The sequence below is a fragment of the Cupressus sempervirens genome, chromosome 5 (assembly GCF_028749045.1).
Source record: "Cupressus sempervirens isolate cs-2001-9-10 chromosome 5, ASM2874904v1, whole genome shotgun sequence".
NCBI lineage: Eukaryota > Viridiplantae > Streptophyta > Pinopsida > Cupressales > Cupressaceae > Cupressus > Cupressus sempervirens.
This window is the reverse complement of record NC_143122.1, coordinates 813,052,743-813,073,305: the sequence shown is the minus strand read 5'-3', so window position 1 is coordinate 813,073,305 and position 20,563 is coordinate 813,052,743. Positions and strand designations below refer to the sequence as shown.

Genomic DNA, 20,563 nt, shown 5'->3' with positions numbered 1-20,563 from the left:
TCAAACTTCTGATGATATCAAAAGATGACATCTAATTTGGTGGATTTATATTGATATCTTGAAATACATCATTTCTGAGAATATCAATATTGAGATGATCTCCCTTTGTATCGCTCGAGGGCAAGGTGTGTTAATTCTATAACAATCCTCCCTGGCTAAGAGGAAGTGTTAATGTTGTAGCTACAATCGGATTGATTTAACCATGAGATACATTGTTATGATGACTAGTTAATCATTTTGATTAGTATTCATTAGACAATTAATGTATAGATACATTTAATCAAATATAATTATCAATTATATATATAATCAAATATAATTAACAATTGTCTAATAATTACTAGTTATAAAACAGTATATGTTAATGAATAGACATGACCCATAAAGGGACATATCTCTTCTTGTCTCATTACAATATAAATACAAGAGAGGTCGCTGCCTTTGGAGTAGACAAATATTACATTTGCAGCGATCGTAACTTAGTAATTCAAACAATATTTCACACGATTTTCTACTCATAAGCATGGATCCTGTATTTGTTGAAGACAAATGTACAAGCAAGGAAAATATATATGTGGCATGTAATAGTTTGTAACTATTACAAGCCGTGTATATATTTTCCTTGCTTGTACTTATGTGATCGATGTATGTTATTGCATGTGATCAAATTAACTTATATTTGATGATGTTATAGTGTCATTAAGATTTATTTGAATATTGGGTCATGAAACAAGTTTTAAAACGTGCAAAATCTAGTTTTTTCATCCAAGTCGATGTTGATTCACTGGTGAGTCGCAAGTAGAGTCGACATGTTGGGTCATAGGCAAGTCTAAGTCATACAACTCTGAAGGGGACACAATGTGACTCCTTCAACGGACCTACCTCCTCTATATGATGATAGAAAGTTGGCATTGGTTCTCATGATGATCTTGGACACTAGAGAGTGTATGCTTTGGAAGAGAACTATCAGAGTATATTTGGTGCAGTGGAAGGGTTTACTGAGTGAGGATGTGACATGGAAAAATGAGGCTATCTTGGAGCATCCAACATTCAAATTGCTTAAGGGCGAGCAATCTCAAGAGGGGCAGACTGTAATGTCGTCATCTTAAGCCAACACAAGAAGATTAATCATTAGCCCTTATTGTACAATCCCGAGGGCCAATTGAGACTTGAGAAGGGATCTTGGAGACAACTAGCCTAGCTGTTTTATCTTGCCAACCAAAAGGAACTCATTTCTATATTATATGGATGCTCATGTTAAGATGACTCAAGTGATTGATTAAAGCCATATTATATTTCTTCTTTCCAAGGCCCTTTGTAGCTTCTCAACTATTATTATATGATTTCTTTGTCTGACGCATAAAGGGGCAACCCACTTACAAAGTTAAGGGAATTTGTAAATAATCGAGCCTTATGAATTACTTGTCGTGTGATTGGAGTACTGTAAAACAAGAGAATCTCTCCAGCAGAAGCATCACAAGTAACGAAGAGTCACCCAGGAATGGAAGAAGCAGAATATAGGCAGTAATGGAAGAAGATCAGGGACATGAAATGAAGAATTACTGGATGTTTTATTCAAACTGAAAGATTGCACAGTGAATGCCGCAGATATTGAATTTGTTGGATAGAAATTGGAGCGCATTCATGAGTACTGAGGATGTTACCCTCATTGTTGGCATTCCTTTTGCTGTTGAAACAACAAAGTCAAGGCAAATTGAAAGAAGCGGATTGCTTTGGATGAACTAAGTATTAGACTCTGGACGTGGCTGAGATTGCTTCTTCCTGCAACGAGAAAGCTAAAGAACACGCATATGGGAGATTGACTTGGTTCGAGTTGTACCCCCAACAATCTGACGAAACCAAGCCATTTGAATATACACAGATGGTGTGTAGGGAGGACTACAGTGTAGAGATGCAGTTTGGAGAAATGTGGGATGACAACCAAGGATGTAAGTGGCTACAGGGGAGGGTTGCAGATATTGTGTTCGCAATAGCTGTTTCTGCAGAAAGAATTCATTAAGGCCTTGGACTGGAGTGTTATCAATCAATACCGAGTCTGCTGCCACTATCCTATGTTTAACAGAACACTATTGTGTGCACAGTCATTTAATATGCATGTGTGTGTGTGTGTGTGTGTGTGTGTAGATACATTGAAATTTTGTTGAAGTTACTGTTACCAGCATTTCGTGTAAGAGTTTTGGAAGTTGTCATTACCATACAGACGTTCTGTCATGTAACAATTGGAAACTGTAAACTACTACTCTATTTTGATATTGTTTAACTGCACAGCCAGTAAGCTTGCAAGTTAAACACAGCCAATTAGAGTTTATTTACCAGGTGGACCCTTATTGTTTGGTTAATTCCTGAGATAAGATATCATCCAAAAAAAAAACAGAAAACTAGATAATTCAGAACTATGTGGAACATCTCACACAAGCCAACTATATCAACGCTAATTGCCAAAACTACACATGGAAATGTCTCTACAAAATACAAGTGTAGTGTTCAACAATTAGTAAGACAGAACATTGTATTTCATAAACTATATATGCCCGATCAATTTTTTGGCATAGCTAAAACGTAAAAAAATTAAGGAAAATACAAACCTACAAACTATTGAACAATTTTCATATTTGCAATGTACTCTTAATTGTCAATCTTCATATAAACAGTGCAGTCCTACATTTGTACTTGAATCGGATGCCTTTGACATGCTGTATATATCCTTACCCAAAATTTGCACACAAAGATATGGCAATGCTTCCCAAATGCAAGATGACACAGTAACTGACAATTCAAACACCCCTAGTTCTGTAAATAATAGAACATAGGATGGGAAAATATAACAGTAACAGTAGCATTTCAAAAGGGCAAAATAAAATCTTCTTGCTTTAAAGAAATGTCTAACATAAGCAAACCAACCAAGAATCCAAAGAAAATAAAAATATACTGATTTGGTACAGTTTATGTAAGATCTCTGTCGGTTATGAAAAGTACAATTGAGGAAAAATCTTACCCTTCAATATTTTATATTTTCGACTGCTCTTTTTCTCCCCCACTCTGTAAGACTCCTTAGCCCCAAAAATTTCAGAGAAGCGCAAGACAACCTTTCCATCCTCCTTGCACAGTATAGGGAGTCCACATTCCCACTTATCTGAGGTTGCGGATTCAGTCTGCATAATATTAATAAAGTCAACTTAGCCTTTAAAGATGTTGAAATGAAAGAACATGCAAACTTCAAGTAGAACAAAGCTGAGAAAAATTTTCATTTAAGGGGTTACTGTATTTAGAAAAAGTTCTAATTATTATCTTTATAGAATCAATTGCAAGGCCAGAAATCCTGCAAGGTAAATCCAACGAGGGTGTGCTTCATGGATTTCCTAGAACAAGATAAATATATTAATGTCCACAATTGGACCAAACACAGGCTGGGAAAGCATACGAAAGGAACAGATTTACTAAAAAGTTAAAAAAAAAAGGATGTAGTGCAAAGCCAACACTAGAAACCAACACAAATACCCATGTGTGGGAAACAAAATCAACAAATATCAAAAGGCTGATTAAGACAGGACAGATAGGATACAACTTTTTAAAATATCTCTGCTGGGGCCTACAAGGGATGAAGAACTGATTCAATTGTCCATGACTGTTAAAAGATTGATAATACAATCTGGTAATGTTCACTGGGGAGTGCATGATTTGTAAATGAGATCAAAAGGTAAAGGGTGTATTCCTGAAAGTGCGAGTTGGCTTCTAGACTCAGGTGCATCTCATTATACAGTGTCTTCTTTGAATATGTTCTCTTATTTTGAGCGTTGCAATTTACCTAACATTCTGATGGGTAATAATACATTTATGAGGGTTTGGAGAAAGGATCTATTAATATGGGTGAGGGATCATTTTTTGCGTACCTTGACCATTAATCACCTTTCTATTTATCAAGTTTCTTGTGGTGCACAAGGTAAAATGAGTGAGTTCAGCCCTAACCATGTGCACATTAGAGATATGGAGACGAGTGATGTCATTGGTACAAGTGTGGTGGATCATGCATCATGATTCTTCTGTTCCTCTTTTTTCTCCTAATAATGATGTTTCTATGGCTGATGTTCACACCCTTCCATCAGGGGTCAATAATGTTTGCGGAGAGAGGTCATTTGAACATTAGTGTTCTTAGCCTAGTGCTGTGCTTTGTCCTCTATTACCTACTGCTTCAGTTTTGAGTTCTACTTTTGATCAAGTTGATCATAATGTTTAAGGTCTTGCTTTGTGGGATAAGTACTTAGCAAGTTTTTCAGAATTGTTTGTCGTCAAATCTGTAAATTTGTAACATATACTTGAGGGGATTTCTCTCCTCTTTGATGATAGTTTTAGCTCAATTGTTGATGCACTATCTTTGGGCATTAACACTTATGAGACTCCTCACTCACCCACTTTGTCACTTTCTTGGTTGAGTTTAATCATGATTACGTGGATTGTTTGTGCTTGGAGACTCCTAATTAGCTTTCAAAGAGACTTATTTGGAGACTGACTTCCTCCTCATTTCAACTGGGCAAGGAGATGCTTCCTCAACATTCAGTGGACTTGTTTCTTCTTAAGAGGATATGTGTTGCTTCTAGGCATTGGATCATCTTTAGTATGCATGTGTTCTTCATCAACAATAGAGCTTTTGTAATGGATCGGCGGGGGAGCGGACAGAGGGGGTCCCATGGGGAGAAGTTTTATTATATATACATGATGTTTGTAGTTCTTTGGGTTATGATCGAGTCCTTCCTGCATCATCCTTTATTTATTTTCCATCTTTTGAAAAGGAGTTTTCCCCCATGTGGTTTTCTCCTTTTCTCCAATAGTGAGAGAGTTCATTGCATTTCCATTGTACATGGGTACCTAAAATGGTTGTGTAGCTGAGACCCACATAGCATCTTGCTTTCATATTGCATAATAATCTTCTCCCTAAGTTGCATATTAATCTTCTCCCTAAGTTGCATATTAATCTTCTCCCTGATCATATTGCATAATAATGAGTTTTTACCATTCACTTGAAAATTTACTATATCATTATCATATTATCATCATTGGTGCATTCAGTTTTTAGTTGGTTGATTCTTAGCTATTTAGCTGCTCTCCCTCCTTGCCTCTATAAGTAAACGGTTACATACATTACTATTTCCATCTCAAGTATTAATTTTCAACTTCCTCATGAAATAGTTCAGTGATTCTCTCTCGTGCAAAGTTTATATTGCAGATTGTGCTCCTGGGAGGTTGATTTCCCAAACAGATTTCAAATCTTTGGTACAAGTACCGTCCAAAGCCTCAAATTTAATTCCACTTGTACAGCCTTCCAGGCAATCTATGAGCAGCATGCAAGTTTCAAACAGTGGGCAACTTCATTGAAAAGTATATCCACATCTCTAAGGTGACCATGGTGAAAGGAGTGGAAAACTAAGCATGAATTTGCAATTGTTTGTAACTGAGTTAGATCAATTGCTTCCAAATAATGTTACTATGAAGGCTATTGTGCAAGAATGGATCCCGCCAATAAATCATAAGGGTATCTCCTTGGAACTGCACATCCTTCTATCAGCACAAATCTTTGATAAGCAAATCTCCATCACTAAAACAAAAAAGTCAACCAATAGCACCATGAATGATGAGGGAAATCAAACATAAAAAAAATACAAGCAAGGAAAACAAGAGAAGAATAGGAGGATAAGAAAAGAAAGGAGAACCAAAAATGTAAGATCCAAAGAAACTAACAGAAAGGAATTTAATGGCAGAAAAAATGAAGGCTAAAAGAAAAAACAATACTACACAAAACAAAAAGGACTTAATAATGAAATACACTTATATGAAATCCAAAGAATATGACAAAGAGGAATCCCAGACAGAAAAGGAAAATGAAGTTAAGAATCTAGATGAAGCTTACAAGTAGAACCTTGGACTAAACAAAAGGGGAGTGAAGACATGCCCAATAAAATCCATTAAGGGTCAAAAAAGGAGGATGTTAATGGAAATAAGTATTAATTCCTTGGAACTTTGACAAGACAAGTGTTCTGATTTTCAGATCAGTCTGATTTGGATGCATGAGTTCCCCTAAGTATTGGTCACTAGAACATATTGTCCCCTCTAGACAGATTGGCATTTTCCTTGTGGCTTTTATAAGTCTTCTTATTTACTAATATGGTTAGTTACTAACCATTAGTAACTCTTGGAATGGGCACCAATCTTGAGGAAACAATTATGTCGTTACATAGGCCAACCTAGAGAGGGACATGTCCATTCAATGGACAAGTCCTTTGAGTTAGGTATAAGGGAGGGCTACATTGCAGATTAGAAGACACACCAAAATCTATAAGTCTTCTCTTCTAGCAATCTGCCCAAATAGAATCATATATAGATATGTAAACATTTGTAGAAGATCCATGACTTTAACATGGTATCAGAGCCCAACTACAAATGTGAGAAAATTAGTATTTTATGGAGCAATGAGAAAACAAAGAATTATGAGGATTTATTTGAGATTACATATGGCACATGTATGGTATACAATGGAGCTTCAAATACACATTCCAAAGAATCTGATCAGAATAGTTATTGTCGAGGAACATCACGAGATCTACTATCAATGCCAAATCAGACCATTCAAGATGCAGCGTAACGATTGGCTTATGCAATGCAAATTCTTGGCCAGTGGGATCATACATTGTGGAGGCTCGAGTCAAAGGAGTTCTGAGTGCAAGAACTCGAGACTGCATGTCCTGTAAAGCTTTTCCACATGCTTCAAATATATGATTTGATAGTTTTTCATAATGCAGGACTTTGGAAAAGCATCAAAAAGATGCATGCAATCAGAATAAGAGCATAATGATTTTTTTAGAAGACTTTCAAAACTTTGATCAAATTTACTTAGAAAGAAGTACTCTAAAGCGATCTTATACTAGTTTCCCAACGACTATCAAGGTCAGGTTGGAGTGTGATACAGAATATGCATGGCCATGTTTCGAACTCAAGCATCGACCCTTTGAGAACTTACAATATAATGATCTCTCTTTCAATGGTGATTAGAATCTACCCGATCCTCTACGGGTCAATTTCAAGAAGAGTAACTTTTCACTTACAAGTGATATGTGAAGTAGAGATAATGAAATAAGAGGAATGTGATTTTCTATAAAGTATACACAACAAAACTAAGACTGGGACATGATCGGAAGAAGAGAAACACTTCAAACTAGTTTTCAATTGATAGAAATTTTTTTCCAGTTTCTAGATAATTTTTAAGGAAGACCAACATTGGACGTTCTAAATTTTCAGTCCACTTCCATTCGGAGAATAGAAATTTTCAACTTAAAGTTGAACTTCTTTTTCCAATGAATGAAGCAACCAACATTGAGTGGTAGACATAAGATCCAAAGACGATTTTCTTGTGGAACGACCAACGTGTGTGAATTTTATCCCAGAGTTCTATTTATCCGAAGGGTATTAAGAACACGATGGATGTAACAAATAGGGATTGAATTCTATAATTAGCGAGAAGAGACAATAAAACTCCATCAATGTTAATGACAACCTCAGGAGCCAAAATATTATTCATGCACGCAATACAAAGAATAGTGATTGTAGATTATTGGAGGGAACTAGACATGATTAGTATCACGCACATGTAAGATCCAAATCCTACATAGAAGAGGTGTCGCAACTTTTAAGACTGATAGCTCCGTTGATAACTTATATTACAAGATTTGTAATATAATGTGTTTTCAGGTATCATTTGTATAATGATACATCATGCTTGAAATTCAGATAGGTATAGAGTGTATATCTATGCTTAATCATCTTTATTGGTGTTGCTATATATGTCTCTATCACTTATCAAGTTAAGAGGGAGTGTTAATTCCTTGTAACTTTGACAAGACAAGTGTTCTGATTTTCAGATCAGTCTAAACTGGATGCATGAGTTCCCCTAAGTATTGGTCAGTAGAACATATTGTCCCCTCTAGATAGATCGGCATTTTCCTTGTGGCTTTTATAAGCCTTCTTATTTACTAATGTGGTTAGTTAGTTATTAACCATTAGTAACTCTTGGAATGGGCACCAATCTTGAGGAAACAATTATGCTGTTAAATAGGCCAACCTAGAGAGGGACATGTCCAGTTAATGGGCATGCCCCTTGGGTTAGGTATAAAGGAGGGCTAGATTGCAGATTAGAAGACACACCAAAATCTATAAGTTTGCTCTTCTAGCAATCTGCCCAAATAGAATCATATATAGAAATGTAAACATTTGCAGAAGATCCATGACTTTAACAATAAGTCAAAGAATGACAAATTTTTGCTAGCATTCTTATTAAAACCATTTACAAGAATATATCTAAGCTTATGCCTAACAAGTTGAAATTTACAAAAGGGGAAATTTTTGAGAACTCGTCAAATCTAGTTGCTATTGCTATCTTCCATGATATTATTCACTCAATCTACGCATATAGAAGTAAAGGTTTTCTTTCACAGACTCAATGGCTTTGTGGATTATGTTGATGGCAGATATCGTTATTCTTACTTGGCCTATTGTTCCTCAATTTCAATTGCATCCTTGGACCCTACTGGTCGTGCTAGGTGCTAGTATACTCAGGCTTCTAGTCTCCTCAACTCTATGGGTATCGATATTAAAAACCTTCCTTCCTTTTAGTATTCCCTGGACGCTCCAACTCATATCCTACCCCTCAGTCGGAGTTGAATGAGATTACCAAGATGGACATCAATAGGAGGTATAATCACGTGACTACCTACCAAGGACCCTCCGCCCTTGTATGGCCTCCTATGTGGACCACTATATTCACATTCAAGATGACATTATTGTCTGACCTTACTACTCTTCTCGACATTGGCCCCATGCCTGACCTAGTTAGGCTCTTTCAAATTTCGCTCTCATCGGCTCCGTATCCAAACAGATCACCAGACCAACAAAGATGAGCAGGTTTTTCAGTGTTCTCACATGGGTTTGCCTGAGACTGAGATCCATTTTCTATTCTATTGTCAAACCTCCTACGAGATTTAAGGAGATTCTATTGTTTATTCAAAGAGTGCAAGTCCCTATCCTCCTTCTTCAGGTATGTCAATCAACAATGTCTTGCACTCTTATCTCCCGGAGGCTTTCTGTCTTCGAGATCTCAATCTACAAGAGTTATCCCCCTTCTGGATCTACCTCCTCTCATTAGCTTATCACTTCCTTCTTCACTCTAGTTACCTCTCCTAGAGGAACCAAGTGGTCTGGGAGCTTGTCCACTGTTACTCACATCAAATTGGTGAGACCGCACAAAGATCACATCCGCATGCACCATTAGTGACAGCAGCCCTCCTCTCTTCGGCGACAAGTTTGTACTTCTCCGCACACAGACAATTATCCTTCGATTTTGAGCTACTTTTCACCGACTATGAACCGCTAGTTGTTTCATGGTCTCTCTTTTGTGGTTTTGTTTCTCTTTCTTTGCTTCTTGCTTTGTTGGTTTCGTTTTCTTAGACACCATTTGGTGGTCCTGTTGCCTTCTGATCTTTGTTTGTACTTTGAGTCCCTTAGACTTGTTTGTGGTCTCTTGTTGGATATTAATAATTTATTTTATCTCAAATACAAAATGACATGTCCCAAAAATTTCTTAACAAGATTCTTTCAAATATTCAATTTCTTTTATGGTTGGAAACAATTTTCTTTTGTCTTTATGTTGTCAATTAATGGAATCCCAAGGGTATCTCTAAAATTTGACATCTTTGAAGACAAGATCGTATATGTTTCCCCCATATAGCCAATAAGGTTTCAAAGACTGTATATGTTTCCCTCATGTAGCCAATAAGGTTATGCACTTACTCTCCAAAAGTTCAAATAGGCTTTCTTTCAATTCACAATAACAAATTGAACAAGAATTTGCTTATCATACTCTTCAAAGATTTGACTTTGTCCACATTCAAAAGAAGTACTTAATGGAATATTTTTTGAAGAACACACGAATATATTGATAGGGGGGTGAATCAATATATTAACAACTTTTACCTTTTCAAACTTTTATCCAAACAATTAACTTCAAATGCTGAAATGAACAGTTGTGCACATGAACACAATAACACAAAGATTTACGTGAAAACCCAATGTGAGAGAAAACCACGGCAAATAAATGCTTTTATATAAACTTAAACTTTTACAATATTTTGTAGGCTCCAACTACGAAAGGCTACATACGACCTCTATGTTTATGAACACCGACTCACTAGAAGCTCTGACTCCCACACTTCGCAGGCTCTGACTTATCTCCAACTCCCTCTGCTATCTTTGTGAGCACCAACCCACTGCATACAAACTTCTATACCACCTTGACAATGTTGCTTACACAACTACATGATGGATGCAATCTTTTCTTCAATCTATCTGAAGTTAGTCTTTCATTTATAAATGCATATATAACATGTGTTGTGAAGTTTTCACATCATTGCCCCAAATTTTGGGGACCCCCTTTTTTTCAATCGCCTTGGCAATAATTATTTGAAGTTATCCAAAAAAGGTCAATTTTAGAAAATTCTACACCTTGGACGCCTTTGGGCCCAAGGTGCAAGTCGGCTGGCTTGGTAGAGAGAGTAGAGTTGGGTATAGGAAGGCTTCCCCCTTCCTTCATTTCTCATTCCACAAGCAGATCTCTTCCATTCCTTGGCGATTTTGAGGCAGCCTTCTTCCATTTTGGCAATCTTTCTTTCCAAAGGGAAAGCAATTTCAGACTTAGCGATTTTTGAAGAAGCAGATTTCTGTGCTTGGAGCAGACTTCCAGGCCTCAGCGAATTGTTCTAGGGCGGAATTTTCTATGTTTGGTGATTTTATAAGGCAAATTTTCATTTTTGAGGTCTGATTTTTTTTCTTCCATAGAGAGCTGCAATTTTTGCCTTAGCCGAACTTTGTGGAGCCTAAATTTGTGGAGGTATGAGTTTCTTGAGGAGTTGCAATCAAGGTAAACTTTAAGCAACCTCCCTCGAAAAAGAGATAAAAATATTGGCGAACCTTACATTATTTTGAAAAATAAAAAAAAATTCTATTATTAATTGGTGAATCTTTAACTATTTAAATATTTTTTATAACTATATTTAATAAAAATGTGGCGATTTTAAATATTTTTTAGAACTAAATTATTAGCCAAAATTTCCTAAAATTAGCCAATTAGTGAATATTAGCCACCAAAAAATGCCCTGGCTGGGATTTTGCATCAGATCTAGGCAGTATTATTTGGCAAAGGAAATATGTGATTAAAGTCTAATTTTTGGCACATGCATGGGCAATTTCAAAAGGACAGAACTCTGATTTCTTCAACTAAGGCATCATTACTTGCAAAGGGTTTGAAATTCTTAGGTTTGATCCAAACTTCAAAGAAGACCCGGCTATTGGTAAAGGTGAAGTCAATTCATTCTAGAGCTGAAAGGTGGTCCTTAAGAGGATTTCGCTCCTTGTTCTTGTCTAGTTTTGTTTCTCTTGGTTCTTCTTGCATTCGTCATCCACCACTTCATCATCCCATCTATAGGTTGAAGATTGGAGAGATAAGTGTAGAATCCATGATAGGACATTTGGCGAGGCAGAAATAAGCTAGACCACCCTAGGTCGAAGTTGGGAGATATAAGTGTAGTCCATCCTAAGGCAAAGAAGGGGCAAAAATAAGTGGTAGTCCCACCCCTAAGTTGAAGATTGTAGATTGATAAGTGTAGCGATAGGACTGGGCGAGGCGGAAATAAGTTAGAACCCATCGATAAAAAGAAGATTAGAGATCGATAAGGGTAGTCCATATCACTTAGAACGAAGGGGTAGAAATAACTGTTTAGGATGGTAGATGTTAGTGCAAGCAAGAACCCTAAAGGAACAACTACTAAGAAAGACAAAGAAGATATGATGCCCAAAACCACCTTCTTCTCAAAATGAGGCGAATAACCGATACCAATATCGGTACAATAAATATGATACAGGTAAAAGACAAACTAAAGGAAGGACAATCCCCCATGGCGAAGAAGATTTACAAAAGCAGGATTGGCTACACGAAGGCAGGAAGGGAGTCACCAGATCTTCCAAGCTTACCGTGTCAGACTTCAAATCTGAGTATGGCGACCTCATTGTGATGCTCAACTAAGTCATGGGCGTCGCACAAGGTATGCAATTCGAGAATTGGATGTTTTACTTTGATGAAATTGTAAATAGAAAGGGCAAATTTGGTTGGGCTAGACTTATAAGTGAAAATCTAGAATTACAACTTAGGGCAGTGCAAATCTAGAAGCAATTCCACATGGGGTCCTAGCCCTTCTATTTGATTGCAAGCTGGCAAAGGGTGAAGTGCGAGCTTTGGCGAAGAATGAAATCGGGTGAAGGGCGAATTTGATTGAAGATTGAGATTCAAGAAGCCTTGCAATTTCAAGAAAGAGCGGATTAGTAGAAGAGATTTGAAAATATTTGAGGCTAGGCAAGGCTTGGCTATTTGTGCAAGCTAGCTTGGTTGGATTCGAATGGGAAGGTTGGAGGACCAGGAAGGTTAAGGAAGGCAAGGATAATTGGGGAGGTTAAGTTCGATTTCAAGGTAGTGGCCAAGAGCAAGGCTCTCAAGTTGCAAAGTTCACATCTAGGGAAGCCATCGAGGCCAAGGCAAGATTACCCCAAGTGCATGAAGATCTCATCCTTTCAGGGTCAAGACATCAAGTACAAACAAGTTCGAGTGGTGATGAGAAAGTTTCTAAGGACAAGCTCAAGCATCCATGGCTTCGCCTTATCTTAAGGATTGAATAAATTTATAAGATAAGGTTGATGAGGTGGCACTTTCATGTGCATGCAATCAAATCATGCCAAGTGTCCTATGTTCTCATTGGTTGACAAATTATTGTAATTTTCTCATTGGCCCACAAAGTTGGTGCCCTCATGTAATTGGTTGAATAATGGTAACCCTAATTAGGGTTTGAAAGATATAATCTTGGCCCTTGATTTTGCCTCTTAATCTCGGCCATTTATTGTAATTTGGAGCCTCTATATAAGGCCATTTTGCTCTCATTTGCAAGAGTTATGTTGAAGAATTGTTGCCAAAATACTATCAAAATTGTTCTCTATTCATTGTTGTGGCTTGCATGGTGGATATACTTGATTATTTGGTGTATTGCATGGTTCTTCTCATCTCCCAAATTAAAAGTAGGATTTTATTTCATGTTGTTAGAGTAGAAGTAGATGGCTAATTGTATGGTGATGTTAGTGAATGTTTGATAGTGATCTATATACTAGGCCACTAGCATCCTAGTGTCTTGTTAGGAAGCCTTGTGTGGTAATCTAGTCCAATCGCTCCTAAGTTCTACTCGCATATCATCTTTCCACTTGTACTTTAAGTTGGGTTGGAAGATAGGTGTCAGTGTGAAAATCCTAAGAGTATCCCTTAGAATCATCGCACCAATGGAGGTAGCGCTGCTAGCAAGCTTTCATTTGGTTAAATCCCCATCCATTTCCTAATTTCTCCATCAATAGGAGTATTAGTAGAGCAATAAACATTTAGTGGTAGGAGTAGGTGAAAGTGAAAGTGATCAAGGAGAAAAGAACAAGTCAAGCAAGCAAAGTACCACCAAGTTATCTTCGAATGAATAATGTAAGCCCGCCTACGTGATCACCAGAAAATCACATCGATATATTGAGTTAGTATCCACACGTGTAAGGAACATTGGAGCTCATGCTCATGACTTCATGAGTATTAACTTTTCAAGAGAGTAATTTTGTGTTTGATACTACGTATCAAGTGTTCAATTGATAAATAAGAAAACAGAAAGATTATATTGATAAATTTATTACGAGGTAATTGGTAAGTGCTTGCTTGATATTAGCAGACCAAAACGTCAATATATACAAAAGAATGAGACGATGTTTCCTTGGGAAATGATCGTAAAGAATAGAAACATTCTATTGTAGAGAAAGCAAAAAACAAAAGCAAACTAAAGCTTAAGATATTTACAAGATAACCATTAACTAATAATAGACGACTTATCAATTATTGTAATACCCTCCCTTAATGGTTAATCTATTGAACACACCAAGCTGTCCTCTAAATTTGACAAACTTATCAAGACCAAGAGGCCTGGTGAGAATGTCTGCAGTCTGATCTGTGGTAGGAATATACTGCAGATCTATAGTCTCGTCTTCAACCAGTTGTCATATGTAAATGCAATGAACATCCACATGCTTGGTTTGTTCATGTAAGGCTGGATTCCGTGCTAACTTGATAATGCCTTTGTTATCAACAAACAGAGTAGTTGGTCTTGCTGGTGACATTTGCATATCCCCAAACATCCGATGAAGCCAAACAGCATCACATCCTACCTTAATAGTCCTTCTGTATTCAGCCTCTCTAGAAGAGAGAGAAACTGCCTGCTGCTTCTTGCTGGTCCATGTGACTGCACCAGATCCCAAGCTGAATACATATCCAGATGTTGACTTTTTATCATCAACAGAGCCTGCCCAATTTGAATTTGTGAAACCACTAAGTTTAGGATTAGCACTCCAAGAGTACAGAAATCCATAATCTGAAGTGCCCTTCACATAACGAAGCACACACTTTGCTTCCATCCAATGATCAGCTTTAGGAGCTGTCATAAAGCGTGAAATATAGTTGACTGCAAAGTTGATATCAGGACTAGTAGCAGAGAGGTAGATGAAGTTGCCTACTAGTTGCCTATATGTAGTATCATCAACGGAAGGAGAATCAAACTTTGCTGATAACTTGAGACCTTTCTCCATAAGTGTAGACGCAAGTTTGCAATCCTGCATTCGGAATTTGTCTAACAGGGCCCTGGCATATTTGAACTGAGAGATGAATATACTAGAAGACTATTGCCAAACTTCAACACCCAAGCAATAATGCATGAGCCCAAGATCAATCATATCAAAAGACTGGCATAAGTTCTATTTGATTCCTTGAATCAAAGATGTCGAACTGCCAGTGATGATCAGATCATCAACATAGATAACTAGAAGGATGATGTCACTGTCAGTAGTCTTGATGTATAGATTTGAGTTTGAAGAACTCCTCTTGAAGCCTTGATCACTGAGGTACTTATCAAGCTTGATGTACCATGCCCGAGGGGCCTTCTTCAAGCCATGACAACTTTTACCAATCTGAGAACTTGATGGTCTTTACCAACAACCTTGAAACCAGGAGGCTGCGTCATGTAGACCTCTTCATGGAGATCACCATTCAAAAAAGCACTCTTTGCGTCCATCTGATGGACCTTCCAACCAAATTGTGTTGCCATGGCTAGGACTAATCTGATGGTGCTCATCTTTGCAGTAGGAGCTAAGGTCTCCTCATAATCAATGCCCTGACGCCAAGAAAAGCCCTTCGCCACTAAAGGAGCTTTGTACTTATCCAAAGTACCATCTGATTTGTATTTGATTTTGTAGAGCCACTTGCAACCAATGGGTTTCTTCCCTAGTGGAAGATCAGAAAGGACCCAGGTGTTGTTCTTCAACAGGCTCTGATGTTCAGATGTCATGGCCTATTCCCACTCTGGAATTCCTTTAGCCTCGGAATATGTTTGAGGTTCAAACACACTGTAAATGTTGGCCATAAGAGAAAAGTTAACAAAATCTATAGTTTTGCTCTTTTCTGAGCAGTTCTCCCATCAATGAGCTCATCATCACCAAGATCATCAAGTGTCTTAGAACACCACTTAGGTCGGATAGGAGAATGACCAATACTAGTACTAGGAGATGCTCGATCAGCAGGATCCTCATCAAAAGAAGTTGGATCAAACTCAAGTGAAGCATCTACAAAGCGAGGTGATCCTGCAGGAGAAGCGGAAGGTGTCTATACAGGTATCACTGGACTAACTGGAGCTGCAGGAGCTAGTGGAGCCCTCCCATCAAGTGGACCTAATGGAATCCGTACTCCCACATCATGAGCCTACATAGGCTGGTCTACTGGATCGAGAACAGGAGAAACAGGCATGAATGGTCCTCGTTGCTCATCAAAGACTACATCACGGTTGTATATGAGACGAGATGTCTCAACATCAATCAAGCAGTAGGCTTTGTGAAGACTATTATATCCAGCAAGCATCAGTTTCTGACTCTTCGCATTCAACTTGGTGCGTGAAGCATCAGGGATCCAAACAAAAGCAAGAGAGCCAAAAACCTTCAAGTGACTAATTTTGGGCTTGTGATCTGACCAAGCCTCTTCCGAAGTTTTACTTTTGACCGCTACTGTGGGTGACCGATTCAATAGATAAACTGTAGTGTTAACTGCTTCTACCCAAAACTGTTTTGGAACATGTTTATGTTTGAGCATAGAACGAGCCATCTCGGTGATTGTCCTATTCCGACATTCAACTAGACTATTCTGTTGTGGCATGTGGGGTGTGGTTAACTGGCGTTTGATGCCATGTATATCCAAGAAGCTGGAGAAAGCATTAGAACAAAATCCCCCCCCCCCATTGTTTGATCTAAGAGTAATAATAGATTTCCCAGACGCTTTTATCAACTAAGGGTTTAAACTTCTTAAAAATATAGGAAATGCATCTGATTTCTTGTTAAGGAAATACGCCCACATTTTTTTACTGAAATCATCAACAAACAACAGAAAATACCTTCACCCAAGAACAAAAAGAGTGGCCATAGGGCCGCAAATATCGATATGAACAAGCCGAAGTACCTAAGAAGCTCGCCAAGAATCACCACTAGTGAAAGGTGTGTGATGTTGCTTCCCAACCTAGCATGCATCATAAACTCCAAGCTGTTGAGTCTGAATCTCTAGCAATCCAAGAACAAGCTCATCCCGAGCAAGCTATTAGAGATAATGCACATTTAAATGCCCATATAGTTGATGCCAAAGTGTGCTGACAGAAGATCGCCAAGAAGCCATAGCTAAGTCCTGAGAATCACCAGAATTAGTAAGTCTGAAAAGACCATGATCCTGAAGACCTACTGCAACAGTAGACTTAGTCGCCCGATCAGTGATGGTGCACTGATGTGAACTCAAGGTGACTGCCAAGTGTGGAGAATGTTGCAGTAGCTGAATGACTAAGAGTAGATTTAGTTCCATCCCTGGAACGTAGTACACTTCAAGAAATATGAGATTCCTCCCAATAGACTGAATCTGAATGTTGCCTTTACCGACAACCGTGTACTCTTCTCCGCCACCAAAAATAACAGTCTGAATAAGGTTGGTAGTCAGTAAACCAATCTCTGTATTGAGTGAAATGTTGAGAGGCACCTGAATCAATGTACCAGGCAGATGACTTCACATAATCTGCAGGTATTTTAGCCATGAAAGCGTAAAAGGCAGATTCCGCTTGCTCAGTGTGCTCTACACTGTTCGCTTTGGGCTGCGAACTTGATTGCTTAGACTTGGCAGCTAAGCATTTCCGACATTCAACCTTCATGTGACAAAACTTGTGGCAGTAGTTGCATTGAATGTTCTTCTTTCTGGAACCATCAGATGCTGGAGCAGAAAACTTCTGCTGAGATGGTTGCTGAAACTTGCCCTTATCCTTTTGAAAGGATTTCGCAGCAAAGGCTTGCTCAATGGAAGTGAAACTAGAGCTGCTACCAAACTGTTGTTTCCACCGATCTTGCTGAAGCAGCAAGGTGCAGAGATCAGTGAACTTCAAATCAACACCAATATATGTGATGTTGAGAGTCTGGATAAAATGCTCATAGGATTTTGGTAAACTCCAAAGAGTGATATCCACAATATCCTCTTCCTCCATCTTACAACCGATGGCAAGTAGCTTATCACGGATTTCCTGAATCTAATTCAGGTGTGCTTGGAGCGAGGTGCACTAATCCATGACAACAGAAAATAGAGTATTTTTCAAAAAGAAGGCTTTGCTCTTGTCAAAAGTCTCATGAAGAACTTTGAGATGTGTCCAAATTTCGGCAACTATCTTGCCGAATGGAATCTGAGAAAGCTAATCATCAACTACGGATAATTTGAGAAGCATTATTGCCTCTCGATTATTCAGATCCCAAGTATCTTGATCAGGACCCTAAACAAGTTGATCGGTGTTCTGATATTCAAAAATTGCGATGATCCGTTGCTTCCAGGTTCCATAATTGCAACCATTGAATTTGGAATTATGCTCGAGCAAAATATTTGTCAAAGATGCCATGGCACGTTTTTAATGAAAAACTGTGAAAATCTGTGAATGCACATTCTTTGAGGCCGAAATACGGAAACCCAAAAGAATTAGAGTGACCCAAAAGAGAGCTCAAAAAACCCAAAAGGAATATGCTATCGTTTTCTGGATCCGTCAGCTCGAAAATCGAGGCACCTAGAAAAATGGACGATAACCCAATTGAGCTTTCAAAAAACCCACCAAGAATTTGCAATCAAAAAAAATTCCGACCCCAAAAATTAGGGTTTTGGGAAAAACCCTAGCCGATGGATTGGAGAGTCGAATTTTCAAAAAAAATGGCAGAATTGTTGAAAAAAATGTTGTAGAACCAATCGGATTCAGGGCTACAGTCTTCGGCTCCAAACATGTAGGAGAATACCCGACACGAGTTGGAGAAAAAACGCGAGTTGCAAACCCGATTTTCTCTGCAAATTGCGTGGAAAACACGACTCAAATCCAATGCCAAAAACATGATATGCAGTCCAGACAGCTAGCAAAATCCGGCATGAGCAGAGAAATTGCAACAGTTATGAATTTGGCGTGAGCAAAGAAATCGCCATACAAAAAACGAGCGAGATTTTGATAGACAATTTGCAGACAAACCCGTATTCGGGATTTTTTCTCTAGGCCGAAAACCCTAGGTGGGTTTGAGAGAAAAATCGACAAAAAAATTGTGAAAAAAAATTTAAACAAATAATTTCATGAAAAAATTCAAGTATTAGCTCTGATACCATATTACGAGGTAATTGGTAAATACTTGCTTGATATTAACAAAGACCGAAAGGTCAATATATACAAAAGAATGAAAAGATGTTTCCTTAGGAAACGATTGTAAATTATAGAAACATTTTATTCTAGAGAAAGCAAAAATGAAAGCAAACTAAGGCTTCAGATATTTACAAGATAACCATTAACTAATAATAGATGACTTATCTATTATTGTAATAAAATAACCCTCCATTATTATAAACACTAATAAAGCAATTAGTTTATAATAAAGCAATTAAAACTAACAAGTTTGTTTCAGATTATATATACTATGAGGAAGAGAACCCTAATGTGAAGTTACAAGATATCAAAACTCAAACAGATTTGCTAATTTTTGCTCAGTAGCATTGCTAGTTTTTGCACAAGTTAAATATATCATTCTACAAGCTCCAAAAATAACATAATGAATGTCCCAATCGACACCCTACCTATTTTAAATATTGTTTCCTCAAACAACAAAGTTATAACAGTTCCATTCGAATTCTCAAATATACATGCATATTTCTAATCCATGTTATAAAATACGTTCTTTGAGACCCAAGTTACCAAATTCTCTATAGCAACCCTCAAATTCTGGTTTGATTTTGTTCGAAGTCTAGTCCTTGTCAAATTCACCTGCAGAGCTACAAATTCACTGCAAATTTTGTTAGTGGAACCCAGGCAGAATTTGAAAGAATTTTTTGCTTAGCAATAGAACCTCCCCCAAACTTGGTCTCAAGACATTTTTTTGGACATTTTTAATCTGGTTATTCGACCCTCCCAGCCTTAAAATCGAACACCAAAAAAGGCTATAAAACATGGTTTATATGTCATTTGTGCATTTGTGAACGAAAAAGAAAGCTTGCTTATAAAGGAAATTCAAACTGACAATAGGTGAAATCCAAATCAACGATTATAGAGAAATTTCTTTAAAAAGGCTATGATAAATTTGTATCCAGGACTTAAAATTTAAAACTTACCTTTAGATCTAGCTTGGTTAGAAATCCTCTAACCAATACAAAACAAAATTTCAGATAACTGCACTTATCTTTTTATGATTCCTTTCATTCTCAAACTGTCCCGTTGATATGGAAATATGTTTCGTACATGTGACAAAGCAAGTGTATCATGTTGCATGTATGGCTAAATGATGCAATTAATATCCTATTGAACTAAAACATAAGATATAGTGGTGTATTTTGCTATGTTGCTTTACTATGAGCATGATAGTGTATGGACTAACTTTTTGTTGCATATACATACATACATTCATATATTGATATATATTAAAAAAACATATGACTTTATACAGAAAAACCCAAAATGAATCCAAACCCACCCCAATAAACTTTTGAACAAATTTCAAGCCTAAATCTTGAACCCACCTTTAAACCCAAATCCAAACCGGTGACTTAGGTGGAGACTATGACAACAATACAAGAGTAAATAGTAACACAATTCAGGCCTCGATAGATACTCAATATCCCCATCACAAACTGATTTTGAATAGATCTAGTTCAATTTCACGTGTCATCCTTCCCAATATTTATTCAGGTCATATTGGACATCATGTTCTTGTGACATTCATGTTCAAAACCTTTCCAACACAAGAGGATGTGTTATAGCCGTAATTAAGTCCCATTAGTTATTAATGAGCACTATCAAGATGTTCA

At 37.5% G+C, this 20,563-nt stretch overlaps 1 protein-coding gene across 3 annotated transcripts in view; it reads right to left on the bottom strand.

Moving 5' to 3' along the window:
* The window catches only part of LOC149558382 (transcription initiation factor TFIID subunit 1-like), a 153,395-nt gene that overhangs the window by 78,094 nt on the left and 54,738 nt on the right, over positions 1-20,563 (bottom strand). For all 3 annotated transcript variants that reach the window (XM_089832636.1, XM_089832635.1, XM_089832637.1), the window contains one exon: positions 3,017-3,173. In XM_089832636.1, the coding sequence (XP_089688762.1) occupies positions 3,017-3,173 (157 nt within the window). The remainder of the gene's footprint in view (positions 1-3,016; positions 3,174-20,563) is intronic.